The sequence below is a fragment of the Carcharodon carcharias genome, chromosome 19 (genome assembly GCF_017639515.1).
Source record: "Carcharodon carcharias isolate sCarCar2 chromosome 19, sCarCar2.pri, whole genome shotgun sequence".
Lineage (NCBI taxonomy): Eukaryota > Metazoa > Chordata > Chondrichthyes > Lamniformes > Lamnidae > Carcharodon > Carcharodon carcharias.
In genome coordinates, this window is record NC_054485.1 from 62,765,194 (window position 1) to 62,780,875 (window position 15,682).

Below are 15,682 nucleotides of genomic sequence, written 5' to 3' on the forward strand. Positions count from 1 at the left end.
TCTCTCTCCCTCTCTCTCCCCCCACCGATCCCAATATCCCACCTCCCCAGTCTCAGGGTCTAAACTGTTTCTCCTCCCATTCTCAGAATCTAAATACTCCCTCCATCCCTCCCTCCAGACACCGGGGCTTGGGCCCCCCTATTGCCAGTGAACTGCTTGTTGCAGCTGAACTGCCCTCCCACTGACAACTCTCTCTCCCAGTGCCCCCCCTTGCCAATCGCTTCCCAATTTCCCTGACTTCCCTAACTCAATGCCCACCTCATTCCCGGCGCCATCACTGCCCCTACGGTGGCTGGAAACTGCAGTAGGGCTGGCTGCCCCATTACTTCTGGTTCCAGGAAGGAAGGGGAAGAGAGAGGGTGGGGGAGAGAGAGTGAGGGGAGGGGGAGAGAGGGGGGAAGAGAATGGGGGAGGGGAAGATGAGGGGTTGGTTGAAGTAGAGAGGGGGGTAGAGAGAGAGAAAGAGAAAGTGGGAGTGGGTGGGGGGAGGGGGAGAGAGTGGGGAAAGAGACAGGTTGAGAAAGAGGGGAGGGGAAGGGGAGAAAGGGGTGAGAGTGGAGAGAGGTGGAGGAGGAAGGGGGAGAGAAAAGGGAAGTGGGAGGGATGGGAGAAATTTGGGAGAGAGACATGGGGAGAAAGGGGAAGAGGACTGCTGCCAAATGGGGGGAGGGGAAGCAGGGGTGCGGGGCAGGGGGGAAAATTGTTCCTGGGGCGGTGGGGAGGAAAATTGCTGTGGTTGTGTTCATAACTTCAGCTTTAGGATGTTTGAAGCTATCAGATTCAGAAATATGGAAAATAAACTTTGATCATTTTTGGTATCTGAATGCTTAAGTTGTTATGTTGCTAATCGCAAATGTTTGAGAACTGTGGTTTGAGCAATTAATGACATTGATGTCAGTTAGACTATTTGCGATGTTAAATGATAGCTAAATGATTGCTTTTGAGTGCAAATGATGGCTAAGTGATTGCTCATCAGCATATTTGATGTCAAATGAGTGCAAATGAACACTGTTGAATATGAACGATGTCAAATGATGTTAGAATTTTAGGGTGGTTGGGGGTGGGGGTGTTCAACATCATCACATCACCCAAGGGGACACAGCTTTATAGAAAGTTAGTCAAGAAAATCCTTATAAAACCCTGAGAGATAAAGGAAGACCCAAACCTTGCCTTCATTTCACTCTGATCTACGCATCTCAAGGCTGACATGAAATCGCCTGCAGAGCTGTTGAATGGAAGAAAGTATAAGACAACTCTGCTAAGCAAGATGCTTCTTCCAAGTGGTGACTGCAGAATGCGGGAGCTTGTGGATCCCAGTGTGATCCAAGGTAATCATATCTGCACCGTGTCTGCGGATTGTGGAGCTTCGGTTCAGAGTGATTGAAATGAGAGGCTGAGCTGTGGACACTGATACATCAGGGAGGGGGAAAGTTACCAGGACACTTTGTTCCAGGAGGCAGTCACACCACTTAGGCTAGGGTCATCTGGTTTGGTCAGTGGTCAGGAGCAGGAAGGTGTGACTGTGTGTGAGGCAGGTATGGGGACCCAGAAGGTGGAAGTAGAGGAGCCTCAGTCTTTGCAATTGCCCAACAGGTGTCAAATTCTTGCAGCTTGTCTGAATGAGAGCAGGGGCTGCAGTGTGGGTGAGCGAATTGACCATGGCACCATGATACAGGAAGCCATTCAAGTGGGAGGGATTAAATAGGAATATAGTGGTAGTAGGTGACAGTAGAATATAGTCAGGGGGATAGACACAGTTCTCTATTTCCAAGAGCAAGATTCCAGATGGCAATATTGCCTCCCAGTGCCAGGGTTCAGGACATCTGCTCAGGGCTGGAGAAAAACTTGCAGTGGAAAGGGGAGGATCTAGTTGTTGTACTCCAAGTAGGTAACAACGACATTATTGGGCTAGGAAAGAGGTTCTGCGTGGGGAGTATGAGCAGCTAAGAGCTAAATTAAAAACCAGAACCTCAAAGGTAATAATCCCTGGATTATTACCTGAGCCACGAGAAAATTGGCATAGGGTAAATAAGATTAGACAGATGAATGCATGGCTCAAAGATTGGTGTGAGATAAATGGGTTTTGATTCATGGGGCACTAACACCAGTGCAGGGGAAAGTGGGAACTGTACCGTTGGGATGGTCTTCACCTGAACTGTGCTGGGACCAGTGATCTGGTGAGTTGTATAACCAGGGCAGTAGAGGGGCCTTTAAAATAAATAGTGGGGCTGAGGGATCACGAGAGGGAAAATGTGGTAAATTAAAGGAAAAGGAAAAGGCAAAACAGCAAGGTAGCAATAAGGGTAATGACATTCAGAGCTTGGCTGAGAGCAACAGAACATTCAAACCCTGTGCATCCGCAGATAAGACAGAGGTCACAAAAATAGTAGAAGGACAGAACTAAAGGCTCTCCCTGAATACATGTAGCATTCATAACAAAACGGATGAATTGTCAGCTCATATAGAAATAAATATGTCTTTACAGAGATGTGTTAGGACCAGAATATTCAACAGTATTTGACATTCCGGAATGACAGGAAGTTGGAAAAAGGTGATGGGGTTGCGCTGTTAATTAAGGATGACATTAGTACAATTATGAGAGATGACCTTAGTTCTAAAGATCAAGATGTAGATTCAGTTTGAGTGGAGGTACAAATAAGCAAAGTGAAGAAGTTAATTGTGAAGGCCTGCTAACAGTAACCACACTGTAGGACAGGGTAGACTAGAAGAAATAAGGGGGCTTGTGAGAAAGGTATGCAATTATCATGGGTGATTTTAATCTATATATTTTTGGATGAATATCAGAGTGGTATTCCCCACTAACAGGATGCTGCAGTCAAGCCAAAAAGACATTCTGCCTATCTCACAAATGAGTAATGTGGTATGAATTTCAGTGCCAATGTGATGCTAGGTATGCAGGCCGTAGGTCCCAAATATTGGCGGGTTGTATCAAACAGCATGTGCCTTCTGCTGTTTGCAATGGGCAAGCTACAGACCGTACCCAACCAGCTTGTACTTACAAAACTCAAAACACAGTGTCCAACATTTTATGTGATTCCACGATTGGACAGCATTTGCTAAATAATCCTCAGTGCACTAAAAATTACGCTGACAACCAATTCAGGATTGCCAGTTGGGCTTGCAGTGTGGCGCATTTACATGTACTGGAAGCTACATATATTAATACACAGGGCCCTGTTCTTTGCAGACTGAAAGAACCTGTACACACATTGCACCTGCTTCAGCTAAACAAAATAAGTGATAGCCATTCGCTTGTTCATTCCTCAGGGCAATGCCTTGACCAATCAGAGTCAAGCTGCTTGGTTGAAATTTCAAACAATGCTTGGCAGTTAACTGTCATCATTAACTGATGCATTCTCCATGGCAACACCTCTACCAATCAGACTCTACTTGCCAACCAATCAGCACCATCTTCTCATACAGTATAAAGTTGTTGCTTCCCCTGACATTGGTATTCTTGCGATTGTTCTGATGAGGCAAGACAAAAAGCTTTGACAAAATATCTTTTTTCAGCAATGCTCAGGTTCTGTACTACCAAATAACTATTAATATACAATTAACAGATTCCCTTCTCTCTCTTTAAATAAAAATTAGGATTTATCTGTACGACCACAATTTCAAAACAAATTAAACTGAAGACTTCAGAATTCTGTGAAAGTATTACATTGCAAGAAACCCCTCCTCTGGAACCTCTAACAATTTCTTTGTATATGCATTTCTTTTTCTCTGACAAGCTGACAGTTGATCATCACATTCGCCCATTTAATTTTTGAGATTTCCTTTCTCGCCTGAACTTGTTTCAACCAACAAGGTAACATTTTCTCACTCATGATTTTTGTACAGCATACATTATCTCACAATGAACAACTACGTACACAGCATTCAATAGTATATTAACTTTAATATGCCCATTGTACAAGATACAGTTCCATAGCACACGGGCCAGTGTTTCAGCAGGCAGAGTAATTTGGGCAAGCCTTTTTATTTTCTTAGCTTCTCAAGTGAAAGGACAACTTTTCCCATTGTCATCCATAAGAAACATTCTGGTACACACTTTTGTAAGCATTTATTTACATTACAAACAAGCCCACCTTACCCAGCAACCAAAGTCTTTGTACAGGCACAAATGAGTGCTTAGTTAATGCTCACCATCTCCTTAGAATTAATATACAATTAACTGCTTCTCTTCTCTTTAAATAAAAAATAGAATTTCTTTGTACTTGCATTTCTTTTTGTCTGATAGTTGACAGTTGATGATTGAATTTATTTCAAGCCAACAAGATGAATCCATAACATTTTTTCACTCATGGCTTTGTAAAGTGCATTATTCCACTTGAATACCCATCAGGAAGATTAGCAATCTTCACTAAAAATTACTAGCTTCATGTTCTTTGAGTCACCTATGCGTTTTTTTTACTTATTCACAGGATGTGGGCGTCATTGGCTAGGCCAGCCTTTATTGCCCTTCCCTAATTGCCCTTGTTCAGGGGGCATTTTAAGAGTCAACCACATTATTATGGGGCTGGAGTCACATATAGGCCAGCCCAGGTAAGGGCTGCAGATTTCATTCCCTAAAGGGCATTAGTGAACCAGATGGGTTTTTACAACAATCATTTCATGGTCATCATTAGATTTGATTCCAGATTTTTATTGAATTCAAATTTCACTATCTGTCATGGTGGGATTCAAATCCAGGTCCCCAGAGCATCATGCTGGGTCTCTGGATTGCCAGTCCAGTGACAATACCACTTTGCCACTGCCTGCCCCATGCATGGGAACCTAAGTATGCATTTCTCAAAATTCTGCTTTTTAAATGCTTTATTTGCCTATGGATGAGGTTTCCAAAAATGCAAAGGCGCTTCCCTTTTTGCCTGCCCACCAACTGTTAGATTGGACGGGCAGTGAAAACTTTACGCTAATTGATAACTTAATGGCCTTAACGGCCTTTTAATTGTTGGCGGGCACGCTGCCAGCTGCAGCGTCCACCCGCCGACCGAACTATCGCGTGACTGCGTATTGATGCCGGCACCTCGGCCAATGTCAATGCACGTCATTTCACGCTCAAGCGCCTGCCCGCCAAGTGAAAATTTCTGCCCTAAGAGAATTTATCTTCTCTCTGATCCTTATCACATGATGGCAGTAATCTATGCCTAAAACTGATGAAAAGCATCAGGTTTTCTTAAAGAGATACAATAATGCCCTGACTGGTGTTGTGTTTCTATGTCTGCTTTACACAAACTCACCAATCTCGCACCAGGACTGGTAAACTTTACATAGGCTTGGTTTATTTGAAAATACATTACAGGATGGGTCTGTAGACAGATCTACTTTAGAGATTCAGCAACCATTGCTCACAAGTACAGGACAGCTGCAATTCCTACAAACACACTGCTAGCTGCTGGTCACATGCTGCTTTATATCCTGGTAACTTGTCAGTTTACATATTCTCTTCAAATGATTTCACAACAATTAGATGAACTCAGATCAACTGATTTTCCAAAAACTATTACCTTATCATGCTCCAAACCAGCTTCATTTTTTTGCTTTGTGCTTTTTCCCAAAGACATTTTACTCAACAGCATAGGTATCGCACTAGAGAATACATCAGTACTTATAGCTATTTTACATGGAATAAAGAACAGTTTTTAGTTACCTCACTATGTTGTCATCACTAAACCTAAAGTGAGTAATACTTCTATATTGCTTTAAATCCTCTATACTTAGGGAATCAGGATAACATTTCAACCAGTTTGGTCCATATACTCTTGATGTACAAGCACTATCCAGCACTCCTTGTGACCAGAATAATTTGTTCAAAGTCGTAATTATATTCACTTCTTCCTCAAAATTCTGTACAATGTGTTTCATTTCAGGGACCCTGCCTCACTGCTTTGGGCGGTTCATCAGTAATGATACTTTGATTCACACCTGAAGCCCCTATTTATTGTTCCTTAAATACTGTTGGGATTAATTTGCTCTTATTGCTGTTCCAATAGTATCCTCTGCAGTAATAGCCAGACCTGCTAAAGGTGCTTCCATTCTCATTCCACCTGTCTTTAATCCTTCCACATTAATGATAGTCTCTAGTATCTGGACTATTTTGAAATCTGGTAATCATTGACTCCTCAATTTTTGTGTCACCACAGAATGTCTCATTTGTTACATGAGCCTGTCTCCTGGCAGATACCTGATCCAAAAGGGCCTCCTGCTCCTAGAACAGAGCACCAGCTAGAACCAGTAACCCACCCATATGAGACAACTTAGCATAATCCAGTACTTCAAATATTAGTACTGATTCAGGGATCCCCAATTTGAATGTTGTCAATCTTTTATACAATCTGGTATAGTTCATGACATATTCCTTCATGGAATAACCATCTGTTTTCTGAAATCTGTCAAATTCTGACATGCATTGGCATTTAACAGGTCATTTTTCATTTCATTTCATCCAAGACTCTAAAAGAAGATCCAAACCTTCATCACTATCCGTCAACTCACCAAATGTTCACTTCTGGTTTTACTTTTTCTAAGAAGTGACAACACTAAGGCCATACATTATTTTCTCCTTGGTAGGAAAGTCACATATGTCCACATATCTACTTCATTCTTCTACTGGTCATATGGTTCAAGCTCTGAGAATGGAAAATAATCATACCCCAACAATTTACACTTATAGTCATTTGGTGGTATAGAACTTGTGTATTGCTGAAAAAAAGACACATTGTCAAAGTTTTCATCTTGCACTTATCAGAACAATTCACAAGAATACCAAATGCAAAGGGAACAACAATTTATACTGCATGAAAAGAGAGAACTGATTGGTTAGCAAGTGGACTCTGATTGGTAGAGGCATTGTAATGGAGTGAAGATGAACTGATGACTTACAGTTAACTACCAAGCTTTGTTTAAATTCAAACGAAGCAGGTTGACACTGATGGTCGAGGCATTGCCCTGGGGAATGAATCAGAGAATGGCTGTCACCTATCAGTTGGGCTCACATTGTGACTCAGTTACGCGTACTAGAAACTATATATATTAATAAACAGGGCCATGTCCTTTGCAGACAGAAAGAACATGTATATGCATTGCACCTTTTTCAGCTAAACAAAATAGGTGATAGCCATTCTCTGGTTCATCCCGAGGGCAATGTCTTGACCAATCAGAGTCAACCTGCCTGGTTTGAATTTAAACAAAACTGTCAGTCATCAGTTAATTCCCCATGGCAATGCCTCTACCAATCAGAATCTACTTGTCAACCAATCAGCACTCTTTCCTTATGCAATATAAATTGTTGTTCCCTTTACATTTTCATACAAATTGTCTTGATGAGTGCAAAACGAAAGGCCTCACAACATCTTTCAGCAATATTCAATTGACACTTGCTTTTGCCATTTTCCACAATGACTGCTAGGATTTTATCTTTCTGTCTGAATTGTTTTTCTTACTTTTCAATGCTACCTTTAGACAAGCATTATTTGCTACCATGTTCTACTCAGAAAGTTAACTGGTGAAGGATAGCATTACACATTACAAACATGCATCTCCTGTTATGGCACAGCTGATAGTAAATGCTGAGCTGCTCAAATCCCAAACGGAAACTTTAAACAACTGCAACAATTATTTTGCGATTTGTATAACTTTCAAGACATGTGCCTTGAATTCAGTAGTAATAAGACCAACGAGTCTTATAGGCTTCTTACAAAACTAAATTGAACCTTTATTAATAGAAGAAATAATTTTAAGTACAGACATAGATCTACAAATCACTATTGTGATAACTTCTAAATCCCCTAGTTAATCTAACTCCCAGTTACACTTTTGTTAAAGCAACAGTAAGACACATAGATCTTAAAAGACCCAGGCAAAAAAACACGATACGCTGAAGTGAGTTTTCTTAACTTCGGTTCTTTGTAGACAATAGCTGGAGGTATAGATGCTGGAGGCTTTTTCACACTTGTTTTAAATCTTAGAATTCGTGCCCTTACACAAAACCTACACTCCTTTAAATATTTTCCCCTTTGAATGCAAATTCGCATTGTTTCACTATGTCTTTGGACTTTACCTCTCCATTAATAAAAAATCTCTCACGGTATCAATTTTACCAGTAATCTCTGAGAGAAATAAACACACTGGGCAGGATTTTTATCTCATTGAGCAGGTGTGGCGGGCTGGCCCGGGAGTGGTTGTGAAATTGCCTGCTGTCCGCAATCAGCCCCTGATCGTGATTTGGTGCGTCTGGAGCCTAAGTGCTGTCTGGCTGGAGTGGGGGGGAAAGAGGGCAAGCTTGGGCATTTGCGCATGCGCTTGGGTGTGTGCACTGAAAGCTCCCTAAAGGCACAGAACTGCCTCGGGGAGCTGAAGCTTTTAAAAACATAAATAAAGACTTTAAAAATGTTAAAAACATGTTCCCTCATGTAACTCTGCCACATGAGCAGGGACATGTTATAAATGAGATTTTTATTTTACTTTTAATTCATGTTGGAAACCTCATCCCAGCTGTGGATGAGGTTTCATAAAATTTTCAAAAATCCAAAGCCTTTTCGCCCACCTGCCAACCGAATAGTTAGACCGGTAGCGAAATATCAGATTTAATTAATTGATTAAGGGCGTTAATAGGCCACTTAATTGTCAGTGGGCATGCTGCTGCCCCTGGTACGTGTCCGCCGAGCAAAATGTCACGAGAGTGCGCGATGGCGTTGGGACACTCACCCAACGTTATCACGCACTATTCTCGCTCAGGTTGGGCGCATGCCCGCCCGATGAGAGAAAAAGTCTGCCCACTGTTTCTTAACTTCTCCTGGCAAGGTGAAACATTTAACCGCTCCTTTGAAATCAACCCAGTTTGGTTTATTTAAAAATGCAAATGTCCCCTTCACACCTATGTTTACCTTCTTAACATTTCAAACCCAGCTTACCTTCTGTTACATCAAAACCTTCAGACAGCTGCCTTTAATTCAATTAAGTCACACAGCCGCACATACACCCACACACACAGACCCCACTATTACTTTACAATAAATTCCAATAACATTATGAAAATTATTGTATCTTCATGACATTCCTCACCCAACAATCAGAGTTTCTGTCTGTTCCTTTTCACAAGAATGTGAGCGAATCCCCAGTTAATGTCCACCAACTGCATTCAAGTAAATATAATGAATTGACAACTAACACCCTGAGTGTGAACATCAGGGCAGAGGGTGAAAGTCTGAGTGTGCTGGAAGGAGGCTGCTCAGTCCGAGTAGGAAACCTATTGTGATTCCAGCAGTTATGTCAGAAGCATTGCCACTCTACTGATGACCTTACTGAAGTCTGTGGGCTACAGGGATGAGCTTCCAAGGTTTGAGTCCAATGCTCTGAGGCAGCACTTGCAGTGCCCTCTGCCAAGGACTCCAAAAAACTGGGTCAAAGATAGGCAGACCATTGCAGCGCCTGATCTCCTCCTCATGTGGCAGATTGTGGATCCAGTGGACTGGTATGCCAGCTAGTAGACCACTTTGAAAAATATTTAAATGATGTTTCTTTCTCAATCTTCTGAGGTCCATTCCCTGGCCCCTGCTGTGACTCCTTCCTTTGCCGGGGCTCCTGGTGGCCGTTAAGCAATTAAATCCCTGTATCTCACTAGAAATACCAACCTCTAAACTTATACTACATCCCACTGAAATCGAGGAAACAGAGGCTTTGACTGTAGGAAGCCCCCACCACCACTGCCCCCTCCCCACCACCCGCGCCTACCCCTCCCCCTCCGCCCCTGTTCTATGTTAGTGTCTGTGGGGCTGCAAAAGCCCCAATGCCAGGTCCAAATCTCCAGCATGCACAAACTCCAGTACAGGTTGCAACTGTGAATGTGGAATCTTACAGAAGTTATGGTGGGAATATGCAGGCACAGCCAAGCAACCTGAGGGCTACCCTGCTTAAATTGGAAGAAAATTAATTAAGTTTCATTCCAGCTGAAAGAAGATAAGAGATTCTTGACCACTGTGCCTGTCCCTAAATATTGACCTTGGGAGCAGATTAAATTGAAACCATGTTTCCCATTTCAAAATTTTTATTTTTCAGAAAAACAAGTCTGCCCAATTGGAGTTTTCAAAAGATGATCTGTCTGTCTACACAGTGAGCTCCAGGAAATATTGGGATTCAGTTGATGGGGAATCGAGCGGCGTTGTTTCAGAGACAGGTTTGCCTGGCCTTCCTGTACAGATTAATTAAGATTGGGGCAGGTAGGTAAGGTGGTTAAGAAGGCATATGGGATACTTGCCTTTATTAGCCGAGGCACAGAATATTAGAGTAGGCAGGCTGTGCTGGAACCGTATAAAACACTGGTTAGGCCACAGCTAGAGTATTGCGTACAGTTCTGAAATCCGCATTATAGGAAGGATGTAATTGCACTAGAGATAGTGCAGGGGAGATTTACCAGGATGTTGCCTGGACTGGAGAATTTTAGTTATGAGGAGAGATTGGATAGACTGGGGTTATTTTCCCTGGAGCAGAGGAGATTGAGGGGGGACATGATTGAGGTGTATAAACTTATGAGGGGCATAGATAGGGTAGACAGGAAGGAACTTTTCCCCTTGGTGGAGGGATCATTAACCAGGAGGGCATAGATTTAAGGTAAGGGGCAGGAGGTTTAGAGGGGATGTGAGGAACAATTTTTTCATCCAGAGGGTGGTGGGAATCTGGAACTCACTGCCTGAAAGGGTGGTAGAGGCAGATACCGTCATAACATTTAAGAAGTATTTGGATGTGCACTTGCGATGCCATGGCTACAAGGCTATGGGCCTAGTGCTGGAAAATGGGATTAGAATAGTTAGGCACTTGTTTGACCGGCACAGCCTCGATGGGCCGAAGGGTCTTTTTCTGTGCTGTTGACCTCTATGTTTCTATGAGATTGTTTCAGGTTTTGGAGAAACATGTTTGTTGGAAACTTATGGCAATAAATATGTTCCTAGAAAGAAAAATGGTGGGACTCCCAAATTTAGGATATTGGATGTCAAAGCAAAGACAGGTTAGAATAAGACAAAGAGAGACCAAGACTGCAGAAAGCCTAGAGAAGTCTAGAAAGTGCAGTAATTAATTAAAAAGGAAATTAAGAAAGCAAAGAAAGAGCGTGGAAAAAAAATTAGAGAGTAAAATGAAGGAAAATGCAGAGATGTTTTGTAAATACCTAAAGAACAGAAATGATAACTAAAGATAGAGTAGGGCCATTGAGAGACCAAAATGTAACCTGTATGCGGAGGCAGAAGATACTGATATGGCTCCTAATGAATACCCTGTGTGTGTCTTTACAAAAGACGGGAACAAAGCAGACACTATAGCTCAGGGGAAGCAGTGTGAAATATTGGGTGGGATAAACACAGTGAAAGAAGAGATATGAAGGGGTTTAATATCTCTGGGAGTAGATAAATCACCGGGGAAGGTCTTACAGTGCAGTGGGTGGTCTCTGGACCAGAAGTGCTGGGTTTGAGTCCCACTCCAGGACTTGATGGCCAAGGAAAGTGCATTCATAACATGACCAAAACTTGTAAATCCTTGTGATACACGCCAACAGCAGGTGGTAAGTGTGGGAAGGATTCCAGATCAGCCATGTGTTGGAAAGAACATTGGTACCTCCACCATCGCTATCCATAGCTCCAGGCTACAACATGCATGTAAAAGTGTATGTTGCCACAGCAGCTTGGACTCCTTAGGGTTGGGGGGGTGTGAGGGAGCGGGGCGGGGGGCAGGTTGCTTGGCTGAGTTGGCTGGAAGGTCAGAATGGACCTTATTGATGCCAACAGCACAGAGTTTGACCTCTGTTCTGGCTGGGGTGGACTCGAAACCTGCCTCCTTGCCCTCCCCATGATGGAGGTCATGACGCTGTGGGTTGGAATTGCCATCAGGCAGAGAACTCAGGAAGAAGCAGAAATCTCCAGACCTGGATGAGATCTATCTCATGCTACTGAGAGAAGCAAGGAGGAAGTAGCAAAGGCTCTGACCATCATTTTCCAATTCTCACTGGTGACAGTTTGGAGCTGGAGGATTGAGGAATGGTTTACATTATTACTATTGTTTAAAAAGTGAGGAAGGGATAGACTGAGTAATTATAAGCCAGTCATGCTAACCTTGGTAATGGGCAAATTATTGGAAAAATTTTGAGGGACAAATCATTATTTATAAAGGCACAATTAAGTGCAGTCAACGTGGATTTGTTAAGGAAAGGTCATTTCCAACTAATTTTATTGAACTCTTTGAAGAGTCACAAGGAGGGTCGATGAGGGTAGTGTATGTAATGTAGACTACATGAATTTTAACAAGGCTTTAAATACCACATGGCAGACTGGTCAGAAAATTAAAAGCTCATGGGATCCAAGGGACTTTGTAATCTGATAGCTGAAGGCTGTAATGTTATGTGCTTTAAGCTAATTTATTTCATCAGATAAGACAGAAACTCTTGCCTTATATCTACTTAAATGTTGTGGGATGTCCAACTACTTCAAGTTTAGTACTCCAGTATTTATTTTCCATTTCATTTACTTCCCTGGGAAAGTTATTGCCTTTCTCTGCAGGTCTTCTTCTTTATGTGGTTTGGCTTCAATATTTTTCCCTTCTTTTTGAAGGCTGTGTTTTAGATTGGCAGACAATTTTAAAATGTCCTTAGTTCCCACAGTAATGGCATCCTGCTCCCCCAGATATGAATCCTTATCACTTGTGTAGGTTTTTCCCACCACACCGAGAGCATTTCAAGATGGTGGTTGGTGACTTTCCCCCAGTTTCGCGGTCTTCTGCTTTGGTGCACTTTTCTTCTTGTGGTCTACATACTGAACGGCCTCACTCATTCTTTTCCATGGGACCTCGCCCTCTCCACGAACAAGTGCTCTATTTTGTTTTCTGAGCTCAGTTTGTCTCACAATTTGTACTGCCTTGACTGGAGCTAAATCCTCTATTGTCTGCAAGAGATCTGATAGAGCTTCATCTAGGACCCCAAATACTATTTGATCACAAGTCAATTCATCCCTCAATATTCTGTAGTCACAATGTTCTACCAGCCTGTATAGATCGTTGATGAACAAACCCATGCTCTCGCCTGGTCTTTGCTTTCACTTCTTAAGCTCTTTCTTCTCTACAATTTTTGTGAACACTGAATATGAATTAAACTTCCTCGTTGAAGCCTCATTAACTCCCTGCTTTGCTATTATGTCATCAGCAGTAGCTCCAACTGCAGAAAAAAAAGTACCTACCTGATACTTTTGTTCTTTCTTGTGCAAATTAGAAGTGGTTCTATATCTGGAAAATTCTTACCCCAGTGTCCCAGTGCTGAGCCCATGCTGAATCTTCAGCACTCTGGAATGATTCTGGGAGTGGTAGTGTGGCTCCCATGGTAGTACCAAGTCCTGGAATAGTTACTGCTGCACTGGTGTTGCTTGTTGATTCTGGTCTGTGTTCATTGGTGCCCAGACTCCAGGGCCAGAATTTTACGTCTCGTGAGCGGGCAAGCGCCCCACATGAATGGACATGAAATAGCGCGAGATGATGTCAGGCAAATGATCCGACGTCACTCCACATACAAGCAATCTTCAGGTTGGTGGGTGTGCACAGGTATCAGAGCCACATGCATCAACAATTAAAGGGCCACTTAACGCCATTAAAAAGGCAGCCCACTTTTAACAAAACCTCATCCAAGGGTGGGATTAAAGGGTCTGCAGCATTGCCATTGTGAGTAGCAAAGAGTTCAGGAGATTGCTGCTGGTTGCTTATTTTGAACTTGACAGATTCATCTCTGTTCGGAACTTCAGTCTTGGCATTTCTAGGCTTCATTTCAGGACTCATTGGTGTCTCCAAGGCCCCCGTAGGATTTTGACCACGTGGACCTTTCCAGCTATCAGACAGCCTTCTGTTACTCTGGTAATGAGGATTGTGGTCTCTGCTGGTGGCACCTCCTTTGAGGAGGAAGAGAGAGGCAGAAGGGAGAGGAGGCCAGGTGTCCCTATGCAGCTTCTAGGGGAGCAACCTGTGGGAGGAGAAGCGCAGGCACAAGGGGCACAGGTAGCCCAAGGTGGAAGGGGCCGCTGAAGACACCACTATCCTGCTGCCAGGGTTTACAGGTAGCGATGCAGCTACCTCAACATGTCCGAGGTGCAATGCCGAAGGAGGCACTGCCTATCCAGGGAGAGCGTGACCTCCATTTGTCAGATCTTTGGGCCTGAGATCACGTCCAACTGTGTGGGTGGATACCCCAAGCCAGTGGCTCTGAAGGGGTCACAGTGTCCTTCAACTTCTATGCCTTCGGCTCTTTCCAGGGGTTTGTGGAGTGTCCGAATTAGCTGTCCTCAGTTGCGTCAAGCTGGTGACAGAAGCTCTGTTCAGGTGGGTAATGACATTTATTCATTTCCGTATGGATGAAACCAGGGGGTTTGCAATGATTGCTGGGTTCCATCGCATCGACTGCACATGTGTGGCCATCAAGGCACCAGTGGATCAGCTGGGTGCCTTTGTCAACAGGAAGGGATTCATTTTGATGAGCGTCCAGACAGTTTGTGACTGTAAGGCGTAGATTCTGCAAGCCTGTGCAAGGTAACGTGCCATCTCCCATGACACTTACATCCTCAGACACTCACAGGTTCCAAGGCTCTTCACTGCTCCAGCTCAACAGGGTGGATGGCTGCTGGGTGACAAGGACTATCCATTGAAAAGATGGCTTATGACGCCTCTCCCCCATCCAAAAACAGAGGCAGAGAAGCACTGTAATAGCAGTCATACCTCCACAAGGGCAGCGATAAAGAGGACCATAGGTCTTCTGAAGATGCGCTTCCAAATGCCTGGACCGTTCAGGGGGAGCACCACAATACCCTCCAGAGTGGGTGTCACTGATCATGGTTGCATGCTGCACTCTCCACAATCTGGCACTGGCAAGAGGGGACCTACTGGAGGAAGAGGATCTTGAGACAGCTTCACAGGCCACCGAGGCTGAATCCAGTAGTGAGTCTGAAGAGGAGCCTGGTGAGGAGAATGCTGAGGGCATGGAGCCAGACTTCTGTATCCTTCAGGGAGGCAGGGACACCAGGGATGCCTTGATTCAACGGTCCTTCAGCTAGGCTGCCAAATAATTGCTACCAGCTCATGCCAGGGCTGTCGTCTCCAACCTGGATGTCCGAAATGACCCTTTGAACCCAAAGTCCACTCAATGCCAGTGCAATAAAGTTTAGAGCCACTCACGTCCAGCATGAGATACTGGTGTACCGTGCAGCTACAAAACAAGTGAACCATACTCAGGCCATTAAGACAAAAGCAAAAGTTATATCATGTTGGCATTCACATCAAATGAACATCATAACAAATGGTGTTAATGGTCACACCAGTAAACATATTAACAGAACATGGCAGAACAGAAGATCGTCTGCTCATGGTGCCTTAAACTTACGTTTGTGAGTGCTGCCTCTTGTTCCTCCCCTCCCCCCGCTCGCTGGCAGTGGCATTGGAGACAGCCTGCTGACTCTGCTGTCCTGTTGGCCTTGTTGACTTTGGCATTCGTGCTCTGGCCAGCAGAGCCTGTGCTGGCCCCACCCGGGAGGGAGCAGCCGGTCCCATGGCTGGCATCTCCCCAGTCACCGCAGCCTCATCAGATGCTATGGTAACTGGCTGAGGGGCGGAGGAGCTGTTGCCATCATCCAGGGCACTTTGAGAG

The 15,682-nt window shown here is 43.8% G+C and overlaps 1 protein-coding gene across 3 annotated transcripts in view; it reads left to right on the top strand.

Annotated features, from left to right (window-relative positions):
* Positions 1 to 15,682, top strand: part of LOC121291867 (nuclear GTPase SLIP-GC-like) — a 168,431-nt gene that overhangs the window by 103,387 nt on the left and 49,362 nt on the right. For all 3 annotated transcript variants that reach the window (XM_041213488.1, XM_041213486.1, XM_041213487.1), the window contains exon 11: positions 10,081 to 10,198. In XM_041213488.1, the coding sequence (XP_041069422.1) occupies positions 10,081 to 10,198 (118 nt within the window). The remainder of the gene's footprint in view (positions 1 to 10,080; positions 10,199 to 15,682) is intronic.